We start from the raw sequence: 17,615 nt of genomic DNA on the forward strand, positions 1-17,615 counted from the left end.
TGTCGATGAAATGAAAACAGATGTCACTATGACAGACTGTAGGACCAAAGTCCATGGGAATGAGGCTGGGTCATCAACGCGTCATATCTCCGGGGGCAGCGTCGGCGTTAGGGGCGGGCCATGGGGGTCCAGGCCCGTCCAAAAAGGTCACTGTGCCCCCTCAGCTGAATTCTCTCCTAACAAAAAACTAACTGAAATAACAGCTAAGCTATTAGTAAAATTAAGTCATTCAGTTTGGTAATGGAAGGACTTAACACTGCAATGCAAAATAAAGCACAAAACAGTGATAGTTTTGCATTTAGGAAACAACTAGGACATGTACTTGGGCTTGATTACATTGTTTTCTATTGGAGTGTCCTAACTGGCTGCGAGCAACACGGCGCTGCACAGCGACGTTTTGTCTGAACTTCTATCGGATACACAGTTCCTATTTTTTCCTGTCACTCATATTGAGAGGAACGGCTGATTAGTTTAGATAAAATGAGCCGAGAAAACCGGGTCAGTTGTCCTGGATGTAAATGAAAATATTAACTTGAATACTGACACTTTCAGCACAGGCATGGACGCTCGCAGTTATATGTAATAAAGTTCACTAGTGAAACTTTATTACGAGCTACCTGTCAATTGATCTGCTCCGTTCGCGTGTTTTTTTTTTTTGTTTGTTTTTTAATCTAGCTCAATAGAAAAAAATGAGAGAAAGTAGACCTACAGACCTGGTGCATTAAAGCACAATTAGGACCAAGAGAGTAAAAAGCATCCTGTGCTCCTCTCACATCTTACTTTTTCTACCTGTTTGGATTATTCTGTTCAGTATTGTGGAATAAAACAATGGACTAATGTTACACTACAGCAGGCTGAGCCGGGACAACAACTGGTGAGTGAAACATCCACATTTAGTCTTTATTAACTTAAATTATAGTTATGAAGAAATCAGTCAGACTGTTAGATTAATGTGTTGTTGAACTCCCTGTTAGCTGTATCTCGGCACCTAGTGTGTGCACATTTTGACCCTGGCACTAGCAAGACGCAGGGCGTGCCTGAGGAGTTATCTGTAGCCTCCAGTACCTCCTCATTTCAAAACAGAAACCATAATAAGGTGGCAGCTGGCTGGAGAAGATCACTAGATAACAACCTACTTGCTCTTGGCTATATCGTATGTTATTTCCAGTAAATACTACACTGTATAATACTGAAGTTATTGAATATTTTTCTCTTCTCGGCGTTGCACTTTGTAGACGGTCCCTGACGGTCTCTCAGCCGGCTGCACATAGAGACCAATATTATGTGTTATGTGTTGATTAAAATGAGGTTGTAGCTCGTTGTCTACCTCACTACGGTTAGAAAGAGACGTTGTTTGTGTTTTAACAACGTTTTGGTTATGAGTTATTGATCCAGGAAGTTTGAATAACTTTGACTTTGAATAACAATATACTAACTCGAGGGAACGAGATACCTAACGGAACGAGGTACTAACTCGAGGGAACGAGATACTAACTCGAGGGAACGAGGTACTAACTCGAGGGAACGAGGTACTAACTCGAGTCAACGAGATACTAACTCTAGGGAACGAGATAGTAACTCGAGTCAACGAGATACTAACTCGAGGGAACGAGGTACTAACTCGAGGGAACGAGGTACTAACTCGAGGGAACGAGGTACTAACTCGAGGGAACGAGATACTAACTCGAGTCAACGAGATACTAACTCGAGGGAACGAGATAGTAACTCGAGGGAACGAGATACTAACTCGAGGGAACGAGGTACTAACTCGAGGGAACGAGATAGTAACTCGAGGGAACGAGATACCTAACTCGAGGGAATGAGATAGTAACTCGAGGGAACGAGATAGTAACTCGAGGGAACGAGATACTAACTCGAGTCAACGAGATACTAACTCGAGGGAACGAGATACCTAACTCGAGGGAACGAGATAGTAACTCGAGGGAACGAGATACTAACTCGAGGGAACGAGGTACTAACTCGAGGGAACGAGATAGTAACTCGAGGGAACGAGATACTAACTTGAGTCAACGAGATACTAACTCGAGGGAACGAGATACCTAACTCGAGGGAACGAGATAGTAACTCGAGGGAACGAGATACTAACTCGAGGGAACGAGATACCTAACTCGAGGGAACGAGATAGTAACTCGAGGGAACGAGGTACTAACTCGAGGGAACGAGGTACTAACTCGAGGGAATGAGATAGTAACTCGAGGGAACGAGATACTAACTCGAGAGAACGAAATACTAACTCGAGGGAACGAGATACTAACTCGAGGGAACGAGATACTAACTCGAGAGAACGAGATAGTAACTCGAGGGAACGAGATACTAACTCGAGGGAACGAGATACTAACTCGAGAGAACGAGATAGTAACTCGAGGGAACGAGGTACTAACTCGAGGGAACGAGATACTAACTCGAGGGAACGAGGTACTAACTCGAGGGAACGAGATACTAACTCGAGGGAACGAGGTACTAACTCGAGGGAACGAGGTACTAACTCGAGGGAACGAGGTACTAACTCGAGGGAACGAGATACTAACTCGAGGGAACGAAATACTAACTCGAGGGAACGAGTTACTCACTCGAGGGAACGAGTTACTAACTCGAGGGAACGAGGTACTAACTCGAGGGAACGAGGTACTAACTCGAGGGAACGAAATACTAACTCGAGAGAACGAAATACTAACTCGAGGGAACGAGTTACTCACTCGAGGGAACGAGTTACTCACTCGAGGGAACGAGATACTAACTCGAGAGATAATAAACATTTTCTCCTAGGGGTCTAGGGCGGCTCCGTACGTCAGCAATCAGAGGCAGAAAAATTAAATATGGAGGGATATCGTTTGTCTATGATCAAAGATGGCGTGTTGTCAGGTGCCCAGGTCTTTTGTGAATCGTTCTGATGTGAATAACTTGCACTTGTTACCAAGGTTTGCACATGTTATTAAAAGTACTGTTAAAGACAAAAAAGACAAACTCCAATTCTATTATGGCACTGACAGAAAAACAAATGTATAGAAATTAACAGCCAACTAACTGACAGTGTTTATTATAAGAATAAAAAACTAAATATAAAAACAGATCCAATATGATATCCTGATGTCTTCTCTACAAAAGAACTTTAAGAGCTTTTTTTTTGGACTGCATTATCATTTATGGAGAGTTTAATAACCCTTTTAATAATAACGTCAATTTTGATAATTGATTGATTGTCAAAAGTAATTTATCAAGCAAAATTACAAAATGATCTGGCTGCCACTTCACAAATGTGGAGATTTTACTACTTTTCTATCACTGTAAATTGAATATGTTTTACTTTTTGACTGCTGGTTGTATAAAACAAGAGACAGTTGAAGGCGTCACCTTCGACTTTGACTCTTGGAAGTATGAAGATTGACATCTATGGTTACTGTCTAAATTGTTCAGGTTGTTATTTTTAGAAAATATTTTATATCAATATTTACAATAATGCACAAAGCTTGATGAAAATTAATTTAAAAATATTTATTTATTTATATATACGAATGTTATTGAAATGTTGCGGTAAGGACATTTAGTATAAGAACAAAGTGATACAAAACATAAAAAATAAACATGTTACAGATTAAAATCTTAACGACTAAATGCAATTGTGTGTACGTCTTTACATGTAGACCTTTTGGAAACTGGTCAGAAGATGCTGAAATGTTGGTAATTTAATTACATTCACTTCTGGTGATTAAATCAGCCTTTTCTTTGGTATGGTTTCTTATCAGATATATTCAAAGCTGCTTCACTCACATTATCAATATGTCTGATTGACTTATTTACATCCTCAGGCACACTGCAAAGACTCACTGAGAATATCATATATCTGTTAATATAAGTTTAGTTTTCTCTGATGGTTAAAATTCATAGATTGTTTTTTCTTTAATTTAGGAGAGTCAAAAGTGATTTTAGTTGCAGAAACACCCACATAAATACATATATAAACACACAGGTGGCTGTTTAAAAAAACAATAAAATGCAATCATTTTTTCATGCTGTTCTAAAAAACAACTTTGTTGTTATGAAAATCCCTCTGCTGCAGGTAACAGTTGATGATGCACACAGCTGACTGCTAAAAAATACACCGAAAATGTACATGTTTGTACATGTCATGTATGCATAAATAGTAGTCTGAGGACTATTTGAGCTCCTCAACTTCATGCAGTTTCTTTGGCGTCTGACTTTGTGTCTTGTGGGTTATCCTGAAGTGGTAGGGTCTCAGCTGGATTAGTTGCACTGTCACTAGGATGAGCAGTAGGCTGTACATTTCCAATTACATGTGCAGGATCAGTGATGTTGCTGCCTCGGTTCTTCAATTAGCCTTTCATCATTTTAAATGCCTCACACAAAAACAAAAACAAAGCCATAAAACATACAACTAACAATGCACTAATAAATGTAACAAAAATGATGCTGGAAATGTAGACTGGGTTGGGTTTTGGGTCACTTTCTTCCTGGCTGACTGGGTTCTCTATCCGGCAGGTGAAGGTGCTCCAAACTTTGAACTCCTTTCTGGTGATGGTGATGTCCTTCCCAGACACCTTCCACTCTCCATCTCCCTTCTTCCAGCTGTAGGTGATGGTTTCAGCCTCGGTGGTGTTTGAGTCACAGGAGAACCTACAACTATCAGATAGAGCATCACAAGACAATGTCCTCAGCAGTACTTTGGGCTTCTGGACCTTCTTGATCAATTTAGCTTGATATCTCTCACTCTGGACTCTGTCGTTGATCTCCACTGAATACACGCCCTCGTCCTCTTTGCTCATGTTGTTGATGATCAGCTGTCCAGTCTCTGTGGTGAGGTTTGCTCGTCCTTTAATTCTGAGGTAATAACCCACATCTTCCACCCACTCAGCCAGCAGATTACCGTTGAATAACCACACGATGATGTTGATGTGATCCGGAAGAGGAGGCCTCACTTTTAACGTTAGATCTCCATCATCCGCGAAGTAGACCATAGTTACAGTATCCTCGGTTACAGCGACGTTCAGCACAAACAACAGCACACACAACCCGGTCAGTTTCCCCATCATGTCCACGGATCAATACACCACGTGGAGGATATCAATCTTAATAGTCAGCAAAAACGACTCGTTTTTAGCTCGCTGCCCTTCCTTACTTCTTATCTGGCTGTTGAGGAAACGGTAACAAAGTCCAAGGTCCATAGAAAGGAGGCTGGGTCACGCGTCATATCTCCGGGGGGGTGGTATAGTGTGACAGCCTCACTACTGAGATGCCAGTGTGGATTTGCCATGTATTCTTCCCTGTGTCCTTGAAGGTATCAAGGGAGAAGATGCCTGATGCAGAGCACCTGATGCTGGTGCGCCCTGAGCATAAAAGCCCCAATCAAGCGTTGCTCTGGTCTCTCTCTCTCCTTCACCTGGACTCATCCCTGCCAGAACCTGCCGGGCTGACTTTGTTTGTCTTTTCTTTAGTTTTCACTCACAACACATCACACTCAGATACCTGCACAAAAGAGCAGTTGCTCTTGATTGCTGAGCATTATTCAGTGGTTGTTGAAGGAGACAAACGCATTAAAGAAAATATTAAAGAGTCTATCAAATCTAAATTAATCAAAATAGGAATTATGCCCAGAGATGAAGAGAAGTCTCCTCCAAGTCCTACTGCTGTGTCCTTTCAGACTCAGGGACTAACTTTTGAGCAACAGAAGGAGATTCTGATGTTGCAGCTTGAACATGACAAAATGAAACATGAATTGGAAGTTAAAAAGCAAATCGAAGTAGAGCGAATCCGTCAGTACGGAGACCCCCTATATCCCCTATACCCTTAGACCCCCTAGACCCCTAGATCCCCAATACCCCTAGACCCCCTACCCCCTAGACCCGTAGACCCTAGACCTCCCTAGACCCCCCTAGACCCCTAGACCCCCTAGATTCCCTAGACCCCTAGACCCCCTAGACCCCTAGCACCCTTAGACCCCCTACACCCCTAGCACCCTTAGACCCCTAAGACCCCCTAGACCCCATATACCCCTAGACCCCCTACTCCCTAGACCCCTATATCCCCTAGACCAGGGGTTCTCAACCTTTTGCAACTGAAGGCCCACTTGTGATTGTCAAAACATTTCCGAGGACCACCTTCCCAAATAAATGAGTAAAAAACCTAACATGTTTATAGAACAGATAATAAACTGGGCTGTAGAGATGAGTTATGCCACTGTCAGCTGTAATGACCAAAATACATATTCTGCTTCCCCTCAGTGAGACACTTGACCTTGCCTTTATTCCTTCCAGAAGTTGGCATTCGATGTCATCACTCATGTCAGTAGTTCTTCTGCTCACGGTGTCACTGGAGAGGGGTATTGACTGCATTTTGGTTGCAGCGGCTTCCCCCAGTAACTCTCGGCACATATCCACAGCGCTTGGCAAAATAAGCTCCTCTGCAATCGTAAAGGGTTTCTTGCTACGAGCTACACGAGCAGCAACCATGTAGCCAGCTTTCAAAGTGGCTTTTGACTGAGTTGTTAATGTTGTGATGACTTTCTGTTGTGCCTGAAGCCCGTCCCTTTTCCTTAGGAAATATTCGTTTGGCTTCTCGACGCATCCTGGGTGCTTTGTGTTTAAGTGTCTCTGGAGCTTCGATGGTTTTAGCGCCTCATTTGACAACATTTCACCACATTCAACACATGGTGCCTTGGGCTCAGCATCACTGCCTGCCATTACCAATCCAAATGTAATGTATTCAGGGTCATATTTATTCACCACACGCTTTGGAGCTTTTACTGGCGCAGGGTTGTCTCCCACATCACTTTTTCGCTTTAAAAAGCGATTCATTTTGTCTCACTGCATCCGAGAACGTTAGCTAACTAACAGTGGCAAACACGTTTGTCTCTACCTGATGATGTCTGGTGTTTTTACACAAGGCCTATTGAAGGAGTTTGGGTCACACTTAATCATCGCGTCTTCGGGGTACCGCACATGCGCAGTAATATCTGCTCTGCACTCGCCGAAATTGAGCCGATCGCTACGCACGACCGCAGCTCCAGTTACACTGCGCATGTGTTATACCCAATACAAGACCCGTGTCCGCCCGTGTCTCAGCCTCCTTCAATAGGCTTTGGTTTTACGGCAGCTGGCATCTTACCTCCTTTAGGTTTTACCTGTTCACTTTGCTAAATAATAATAAAAAAATAATCTAGTACCACTGCCTCCGCGGCCCACTAGATGGCGCTCTGAGGCCCACCGGTGGGCCGTGGCCCACTGGTTGAGAATGGCTGTCCTAGACCCCTAGACCTCTCTTGACCCCTAGACCCCCTAGACCCCTAGACCCCCTAGACCCCCTAGACCCCTAGACCCCCTAGACAAGGAAATGGGACCGGAGTCACACATCAGTGGTGTGCTCAATAAAGGATGGTAGTTTTCTTACCAAAGGTTTAATAAAGGAATCAATATATTTAGAAGTGGGTTCTGTGAGAGTACCATTACCTGATATAACAGAACGGCCAGGAGGGTTATCTTTAGGCCCCTTGTGCACTTTGGGGAGTAGGTAAAAAGCAGCAATAACAGGGTGTTCAACTGTCAGAAAAACAAATCCATCATCATTTCAATAGAACATCATGTGTTCTTTCACAGTTTTTCTCATTCGCTTTGGCTCAATTCTCAAATGAGAATTATTTTTTTCAAAACAATGAGCTCAAATCTCTAAACAATTAGTTTGTCGTTCACAACAGATTCAAATTTTTCATTCATTCAAGCAAATTGCACGTAAAGTACAAAAGAGTCAGTACAATAACCACTTGCACATGGATCAAAACTGATGAGTTGTTTCTCAGTGAAATTGTCGTCTTCTTCACAACATCTAAACAATCTTTCATCGTTTGAGCCGTCACATGCAAAACGATCAATTCAATTATCAAAATCTGTCAGACATGCATGTATACTCCATAAATATCTATGACGAGGAGGTACAGTTTGTTGTTTTTGAACTGAACTACTGCAGTTTTTTTTCATTGTTGCAGGGTTGTTGTTGTTGTTGTTGTTGTTGTTGTTGTTGTTGTTGTTGTTGTTGTTTTTGTTGTTGTTGTTGTTGTTGTTGTTGTTGTTGTTGTTTTTTGGCATGGATGTCAATTTGTGGCAAAATTTCTGTTCAACACATTGCTGCACAAATAAATTGACTGTATACATACAAATGTGCATATCCTTTTCTGTGTAACTCTTACATTTATATACATTTATATTATTTGTATTTGACCTACTGTTGAAATGGGAATCTGAAAAGCTCAGTGAGATACACATTCAGCTAGACAAAAAACTGACATTCTTGTATCGTACAGTATAAGCAGTCAGTGTCAATAAAAAGTAGAACAAAACAGAGATTTGTATATAAAAATCATTTCCAGGGTTGACTGTCATGGGAAAAATCATCTACACATTTTGACCAGGACGGCTCACACGATGACAAAATGACTTTTCATTTTGGTGGCTAATTTGCTGAAACAATAACAAGGTTTAGGAGCATGAATGAAGTGTTTTGGGTGAGTTACTACCTTTTGCAAACATGCAATAGAGTTGTAATGTCCCATGAAGCAGTTGTGAAGGCTGCACTTTCAGTTTAGAGAAAGTTAAGACTGTTTCGAGAGATGAGCCAAAGCTGAGCAGCTTACTGTAAGTCCAACACAGGTTTTGCTGTTCAATGTATTTTTCTTTGGATAATACAACTACAGCGCCACCCTTATCCGCTGGACGAATACTGATGTCTTTATTATTAGAAAGTTCATTCAAGGCTAAGTGCTCTTTGTTAGATAAATACTGTAGGATTTGGAAGTGAAAGGGTTAGCAAGGGCCTATTTTTATTATTTTTAGTTAGCCTGTAACACGGTCACACATCAGAACATTTACCAGTATGGCATATTATTATTCACCATAAATGCTTTGAATGAGTGAACGGTTATATGGATGCCGTTCTACCGGGGGTATTTTATCACTATGATCTATCTTCAGATACAGAGAAATGACGACCGGTGGTAGAAAATACACTTACTCTAGTGTACTTAAGTACAATTTTAACATTCTTGTACTTAGTACTTAGTACTTCTATTCCACTTGTTACATCTTAGAGGGAATTGTTTTACTGCACTACATTTTGATACCTTTGGTTTATACAACATATAAACCAAACTAATAAAGATCTGAGTGCCTGTTGATTACACCACCTGATACAGGCTACTTCTACTGTAAAGTTGGGCTCAGTCTGCAGTGGCAGGTTCCTATAAGTGCCAGTAGGGGGCACTATAAGACTATTGGTAACTTGTAAACAGACATTCAAGTATGATGTAAAATACAGGTGGGACACAGTGAGATGTTTACAGTATAATGTAACGCTGTAGATTTCTCCTAATTTACCAAAAGTCAGCATTATATAATGCCTCATTTGCATATTTAAAGATAACATTTCAGAAAACTTGCAATACAAAAAAAATCTCTTAATGTAAGAAATCAACTGGGGAAGTTTCATGGCGATATGTGATGTGGTGATTTGTGATCACTTAATGTAATTACATGTGCAAGTTGCCAAATCTTCCATGTGTACCATATTATCCAAAGGTCTAGGACAGGGGTCAGCAACCTTTACTATCAAAAGAGCCATTTTAGGCAAAAAAACAACAACAAAAATCTGTCTGGAGCCGCAAAACATTTGATCATTGTGATGAAGGTAACACAGTTTATAGTCTAAGTTTATAGTATACAAGTCTAATGCAGTGAGGGCCAAAGGGACAATGTACTACGGAGTATTAGGGACTTTTTTTTGGACTGCATTATCATTTATGGAGAGTTTAATAACCCTTTTAATAATAACGTCAATTTTGATAATTGATTGATTGTCAAAAGTAATTTATCAAGCAAAAATTAAAAAATGATCTGGCTGCCACTTCACAAATGTGGAGATTTCACTACTTTTCTATCACTGTAAATTGAATATGCTTTAGTTTTTGACTGCTGGTTGTATAAAACAAGAGGCAGTTGAAGACGTCACCTTCGACTTTGACTCTTGGAAGTATGAAGATTGACATCTATGGTTACTGTCTAAATTGTTCAGGTTGTTATTTTTAGAAAATATCTTTATATCAATATTTACAATAATGCACAAAGCTTGATGAAAATGAATTTAAAAATATTTATTTATTTATATATACGAATGTTATTGAAATGTTGCGGTAAGGACATTTAGTATAAGAACAAAGTGATACAAAACATAAAAAATAAACATGTTACAGATTAAAATCTTAACGACTAAATGCAATTGTGTGTACGTCTTTATATGTAGACCTTTTGGAAACTGGTCAGAAAATGCTTAAATATTGGTAATTTAATTACATTCACTTCTGGTGATTAAATCAGCCTTTTCTTTGGTATGGTTTCTTATCAGATATAATCAAAGCTACTTCACTCACATTATCAATATGTCTGATTGACTTATTTACATCCTCAGGCACACTGCAAAGACTCACTGAGAATATCATATATCTGTTACTATAAGTTTAGTTTTCTCTGATGGTTAAAATTCATAGAGATTGTTTTTTTTTTTTAATTTAGGAGAGTCAAAAGGGATTTTAGTTGCAGAAACACCCACATACATACATACATATATAAACACACAGGTGGCTGTTTAAAAAATAAATAAATAAATAAATAACAAAATACAATCATGTTTTCATGCTGTTCTAAAAAACAACTTTGTTGTTATGAAAATCCCTCTGCTGCAAGTAACAGTCAATGAAGCACACAGCTGACTGCTAAAAAATACACAAAAAATGAACATGTTTGTACATGTCATGTATGCAGAAATAGAAGTCTGAGGACTATTTGAGCTCCTCAACTTCATGCAGTTTCTTTGGCGTCTGACTTTAGGTCTTCTGGGTTAGCCTGAAGTGGTATGTTCTCAGCTGGATTAGTTGCACTGTCACTAGGATGAGCAGTAGGCTGTACATCTCCATTTACATGTGCAGGATCAGTGATGTTGCTGCCTCGATTCTTCAAGTAGCCTTTCATCATTTTAAATGCCACGAACAAACACCCACACAAAAGAAAAACTAACAATGCACCAATCACTATAGCCCCAATGATGCTGGAAATGTAGGCTGGGTTGGGTTCTGGGTCACTTTCTTCCTGGCTGACTGCGTTCTCTATCCGGCAGGTGAAGGTGCTCGAAAATGTGAACTCGTTGGTGATGGTGATGTACTTCCCAGTCACCTTCCACTCTCCAGCTCCCTTCTTCCAGCTGTAGCTGACTGGTTCAGCCTCGGTGGTGTTTGAGTCACAGGAGAACTTATAACTCGAATCTATACGAGTATATGATCTCTCCACTACTTTGGGTTTCTGGACCTTCTTGATCAATTTAGCTTGATATCTCTCACTCTGGACTCTGTCGTTGATCTCCACTGAATACACACCCTCGTCCTCTTTGCTCATCTTGTTGATGATCAGCTGTCCAGTCTCTGTGGTGAGGTTTGCTCGTCCTTTAAGTCTGAGGTAATAACTCTTATCTTCCTCCCACTCAGCCAGCAGATTATCGTTGAATAACCACACGATGTAGTTGATGTGATCCGGAAGAGGAGGCCGCACTTTTAACGTTAGATCTCCACCATCCGTGAAGTACACCGTAGTTACAGTATCCTCGGTTACAGCGACGTTCAGCACCAACAACACACACAACCCGGTCAGTTTCCCCATCATGTCCACGGATCAATACACCACGGGGAGGATATCGATCTTAATAGTCAGTAAGAAACGACGGTTCTTTTTTAGCTCGCCACCCTTCAGCAGTGCGTTCACACCCTTCCTTCCTGCCTTCTGCTGGCTTTTGAGAAAACGAAAGCAGAAGTCACCATGAAGTTCTGTTAAAAGGAGGCTGGGTCACGCGCCATCAACGCGTCATATCTCCGGGGGGGTGGTATAGTGTGACAGCCTCACTACTGAGATGTCAGTGTGGATTTGCCATTTATTCCTTCACTGTGTCCTTGAAGGTATCAAGGGAGAAGATGCGTGATGCAGAGCACCTGATGCTGGTGCGCCCTGAGCATAAAAGCCCCAATCAAGCGTTGCTCTGGTCTCTCTCTCTCCTTCACCTGGACTCATCCCTGCCAGAACCTGCCGGGCTGACTTTGTTTGGCTTTTCTTTAGTTTTCACTCACAACACATCACACTCAGATACCTGCACAAAAGAGCAGTTGCTCTTGATTGCTGAGCATTATTCAGTGGTTGTTGAAGGAGACAAGCGCAATAAAGAAAATATTAAAGAGTCTATAAAATCTAAATTAATCAAAATAGGAATTATGCCCGGAGATGAAGAGAAGTCTCCTCCAAGTCCTACTGCTGTGTCCTTTCAGACTCAGGGACTAACTTTTGAGCAACAGAAGGAGATTCTGATGCTGCAGCTTGAACATGACAAAATGAAACATGAATTGGAAGTTAAAAAGCAAATCGAAGTAGAGCGAATCCGTCAGTAAGGAGACCCCCTAGACCTCTCTAGACCCCTAGACCCCCTATACCCCCAGACCCCTAGACCCCTAGACAAGGAAATGGGACCGGAGTCACACATCAGTGGTGTCTTCAATAAAGGATGGTAGTTTTCTTACCAAAGGTTTAATAAAGGAATCAATATATTTAGAAGTGGGTTCTGTGAGAGTACCATTACCTGATATAATAGAACGGCCAGGAGGGTTATCTTTAGGCCCCTTGTGCACTTTGGGGAGTAGGTAAAAAGCAGCAATAACAGGGTGTTCAACTGTTAGAAAACCAAATTCATTATCATTGAAACAACCCTCATCAAGTGTCTCTTTCAATAGAACATCAAACTTTGTCTCAAATCTCAAATGAGAATTATTTTTTTCAAAACAATGAGCTCAAATCTCTAAACAATTAGTTTGTCGTTGACAACAGATTCAAATTTTGTATTCATTCAAGCACGTGTTTTGGCACATGTGTACAAAAGAGTCAGTAATAACCACTTGCACATCTTGCTGATCAAAACTGATGAGTTGTTTCTCAGTGAAATTGTCGTCTTCTTCACAACTTCTAAACAATCTTTCATCGTTTGAGCCGTCACATGCAAAATGATCCATTCAATTATCAAAATCTGTCAGACATGCATGTATACTCCATAAATATCTATGACGAGGAGGTACAGTTTGTTGTTTTTGAACTGAACTACTGCAGGTTTTTTTCATTGTTGCAGGGTTGTTGTTGTTGTTGTTGTTGTTGTTGTTGTTGTTGTTTTTTGTCATTAATGTCATTTTGTGGCAAAATTTTTGTTCAACAGATTGCTACACAAATAAATTAACTGTATACATACAAATGTGCATATCCTTTTTCTGCATAACTCTTACATTTATATACATTTATATTATTTGTATTTGACCTACTGACTACACATTCAGCTAGACAAAACTGACATTCTTGTATCGTACAGTATAAGCAGTGTCAATAAAAAGTAGAACAAAACAGAGATTTGTATATAAAAATCATTTCCAGGGTTGACTGTCATGGGGAAAAATCATCTACACATTTTGACCAGGACGGCTCACACGATGACAAAATGACTTTTCATTTTGGTTTCCAATTTACTGGAACAATAACAAGGTTAAGGAGCATCAATGAAGTGTTTTGGGCGAGTTACTACCTTTTGCAAACATGCAATAGAGTTGTAATGTCCCATGAAGCAGTTGTGAAGGCTGCACTTTCAGTTTAGAGAAAGTTAAGACTGTTTTGAGAAATGAGCCAAAGCTGAGCAGCTTACTGTAAGTCCAACACAGGTTTTGCTGTTCAATGTATTTTTCTTTGGATAATACAACTACACTATTTTTTATTATTTTTAGTTATCCTGTAACACGGTCACACATCAGAACATTTACCAGTATGGCATATTATTATTCACCATAAATGCTTTGAATGAGTGAACGGTTATATGGATGCCGTTCTACCGGGGGGTATTTTATCACTATGATACATCTTCAGATACAGAGAAATGACGACCGGTGGTAGAAAATACACTTACTCTAGTGTACTTAAGTAAAGTTTTAACGTTCTTGTACTTAGTACTTAGTACTTCTATTCCACTTGTTACATCTTAGAGGGAATTTTTTACTTTTTTTACCTTTTGTTACTTTGCAGATTAATAATACTTAATATAAACCAAACTAATAAAGATCTGAGTGCCTGTTGATTACACCACCTGATACAGGCTACTTCTACTGTAAAGTTGGGCTCAGTCTGCAGTGGCAGGTTCCTATAAGTGCCAGTAGGGGGCACTATAAGACTATTGGTAACTTGTAAACAGACATTCAAGTATGATATAAAATACAGGTGGGACACAGTGAGATGTTTACAGTATAATTTAACGCTGTAGATTTCTCCTAAATTCACCAAAAGTCAGCATTATATAATGCCTCATTTGCATATGTAAAGATAACATTTCAGAAAACTTGCAATACAAAAACAATCTCTTAATGTAAGTAATCAACTGGGGAAGTTTCATGGTGATATGTTAGTTTAAAAAAACCTATTCACCTGTAGTGTATTGCAAAATGTATAGACCTTTACAATACATATCTTTGAAGGCCAAAATGAGCAACAACCCTTTATGTTTTTATTTATTTATTTAATTTTTGCATGTTTCGGTGTATGTATTATGGTTATATTATTATTTTAATTGTATGTGTGTGCTTGTATGTACATACATATATATATATATATATATATATATGTATATGAATATGCATATGTGGGTGTATGTATATATGTATATATACATATATATATTTATTTTTTACGATTTATTTATTATTACTATTATTATTGTTATTTCTTTTATCTATTCATTTATTTATTTTTCCTTCTTTGTGATCACTTAATGTAATTCCATGTGCAAGTTGCCAAATATTCCAAGTGTACCACATTATCCAAAGGTCTAGGACAGGAGTCAACAACCTTTACTATCAAAAGAGCCATTTTAGGCAAAAAAAAAAAATTTAAAAAAATCTGTCTGGAGCCACAAAACATTTGATCATTGTGATGAAGGTAACACAGTTAATAGTCTAAGTATATAGTATATAAGTCTAATGCAGTGAGGGCCAAAGAGACAATGTACTACGGAGTATTAAGGGTCACATTGAGGGAAAAAACATCTGAGATTTACAGAATGAAGTCATAATATTACAAGAAAAAAATTAAATAACACGTAAAAATACTACTTTATAATATTATGACTTTATTCTCATAATATCACAACTTTATTCTTGAAATCTTTTTTTTTCCTCAATGTGGCCCTAATACTGCGTCGTACCATAGACCTTCAACAATGATAAATAATAATGAAACTATAAACAAAAAACAGTTATTCATTTCCATGTTTATAAATCCACAGGGAGCCACTGGAGAGGAGCTGAAGAGCCTCATGTGGCTCCAGAGCTGCAGGTTGCTGACCCCTGGTCTACGATAATATAGTTCCAAATACGTAAATTAGTTCCTTTATAGTTTTGCCGTTGTGCTATACCTTTTGTAAATAATAAAACAACAAATTGAAATGTTTAACATAAAAACAGTCCCAGATCAAATGTACACTAAAGTGTGTCCACATACCTTTGGCTACATAGTGTAGTTTCTCCTTTTTTGGTTTAGTTCCTACGGAGCCTCCCTAGACCCCTAGAAGAAAGTTTTTAGTATCTCCAATCTTCCAATAATTCCTGACCGTCCACACATTGCTGATGTACAGAGACCCCTAGATGATGTACTTCGGTAAAGTTGGAAAGATATTGACAGATTCAAACTTCCTGGATCAATAACTCATAACCAAAACGTTGTTAAAACACAAACAACGGCTCTTTCTAACCGTAGTGAGCTAGATAACGAGCTAAAACCTCATTTTAATCAACACATAACACATAATATTGGTCTCTATGTGCAGCCGGCTGAGAGACCAGAGGTCAGGGACCGTTTACAAAGTGCAACGCCGAAAAGAGAACAATATTCATTAGCTTCAGTATTATACAGTGTAGTACCACCAACATCACTTCACACATCTTTTTGTTGGACTGCATTTTCATTTCTGGAGAGTTTAATAACCCTTTTAATAATAACATCAATTTTGATAGTTGATTGATTGTCAAAAGTAATTTATCAAGCAAAAATTAAAAATGATCTGGCTGCCACTTCACAAATGTGGAGATTTTACTACTTTTCTATCACTGTAAATTGAATATGTTTTAGTTTTTGACAGCTGGTTGTATAAAACAAGAGACAGTTGAAGGCGTCACCTTCGACTTTGACTCATGGAAGTATGAAGATTGACATCTATGGTTACCGTCTAAATTGTTCAGGTTGTTATTTTTAGAAAATATTTTTATATCAATATTTACAATAATGCACAAAGCTTGATGAAAATGAATTTAAAAATATGTATTTATTTATATATATGAATGTTATTGAAATGTTGCGGTAAAGACATTTAGTATAAGAACAAAGTGATACAAAACATAAAAAATAAACATGTTACAGATTAAAATCTTAACGACTAAATGCAATTGTGTGTACGTCTTTATGTGTAGACTTTTTGGAAACTGGTCAGAAAATGCTGAAATGTTGGTAATTTAATTACATTCACTTCTGGTGATTAAATCAGCCTTTTCTTTGGTATGGTTTCTTATCAGATATATTCAAAGCTGCTTCACTCACATTATCAATATGTCTGATTGACTTATTTACATCCTCAGGCACACTGCAAAGACTCACTGAGAATATCATATATCTGTTAATATAAGTTTAGTTTTCTCTGATGGTTAAAATTCATAGAGATTGTTTTTTTTTTTTTAATTTAGGAGAGTCAAAAGTGATTTTAGTTGCAGAAACCCCCACATACATACATACATACATACATACATATATAAACACACAGGTGGCTGTTTAAAAAAAAATAAAAAATAAAAAATACAATTAATTTGTTCTAAAAAACAACTTTGTTGTTATGAAAATCCCTCTGCTGCAGGTAACAGTCAATGATGCACACAGCTGACTGCTAAAAAATACACAAAACATTAACATGTTTGTACATGTCATGTATGCAGAAATAGAAGTCTGAGGACTATTTGAGCTCCTCAACTTCATGCAGTTTCTTTGGCGTCTGACTTTGTGTCTTGTGGGTTATCCTGAAGTGGTATGGTCTCAGCTGTCTTAGGTGAACTGTCACTAGGAGGAGAAGTTGGCTGTCCATTTCCATGTTCAGGATCAGTGATGTTGGTTCCTCGATTCTTGAAGAGGAATATCTTCTTTTCACATGCCTCAATCAAACCAACCACAGGCACAACCACAACCATAGGCAGAGCCACAACCACAACCAGAGCCACAGCCACAACCAGAGCCACAGCCATAACCACAGGCAGAGCCACAACCACAACCAAACCAACCACAACCCCAGGCAGAGCCACAACCACAACCACAGCGCCAGCCGCAATCAGAACATAGATGGCAACAACAGTGTGGTATGTAAAAAGCTTTTTGTAGAGCGGGTCACTTTCTTCCCGGCTGACTGGGTTCTCCATCCTGCAGGTGAAGGTCTTCCCACCTGAG

General features: G+C 39.1%; 1 protein-coding gene across 3 annotated transcripts; it reads right to left on the bottom strand.

The window, feature by feature from the left end:
- Window positions 1-4,319: 4,319 nt before the first annotated feature.
- Window positions 4,320-12,236, bottom strand: LOC119495391. Of its 3 annotated transcripts, none has more exons than XM_037781790.1 (2): window positions 11,071-12,236; window positions 4,320-4,376 (listed from the first exon to the last, which is right to left on the bottom strand). In XM_037781790.1, exons 1-2 carry the CDS (start codon window positions 11,727-11,729, stop codon window positions 4,364-4,366), a joined length of 672 nt encoding a protein of 223 aa, XP_037637718.1. In that variant the 5' UTR covers window positions 11,730-12,236; the 3' UTR covers window positions 4,320-4,363. The 3 variants fall into 3 exon arrangements, with proteins under 3 accessions (XP_037637718.1, XP_037637717.1, XP_037637716.1); XM_037781789.1 differs by lacking the exon at window positions 4,320-4,376 and adding an exon at window positions 10,157-10,906 and having other exon boundaries at window positions 11,021-12,236; XM_037781788.1 differs by lacking the exon at window positions 4,320-4,376 and having other exon boundaries at window positions 10,157-12,234.
- Between the last annotated feature and the right edge of the window lie 5,379 nt (window positions 12,237-17,615).

This window comes from Sebastes umbrosus, chromosome 10 (genome assembly GCF_015220745.1).
Source record: "Sebastes umbrosus isolate fSebUmb1 chromosome 10, fSebUmb1.pri, whole genome shotgun sequence".
In the NCBI taxonomy this organism is placed as follows: Eukaryota; Metazoa; Chordata; class Actinopteri; order Perciformes; family Sebastidae; genus Sebastes; species Sebastes umbrosus.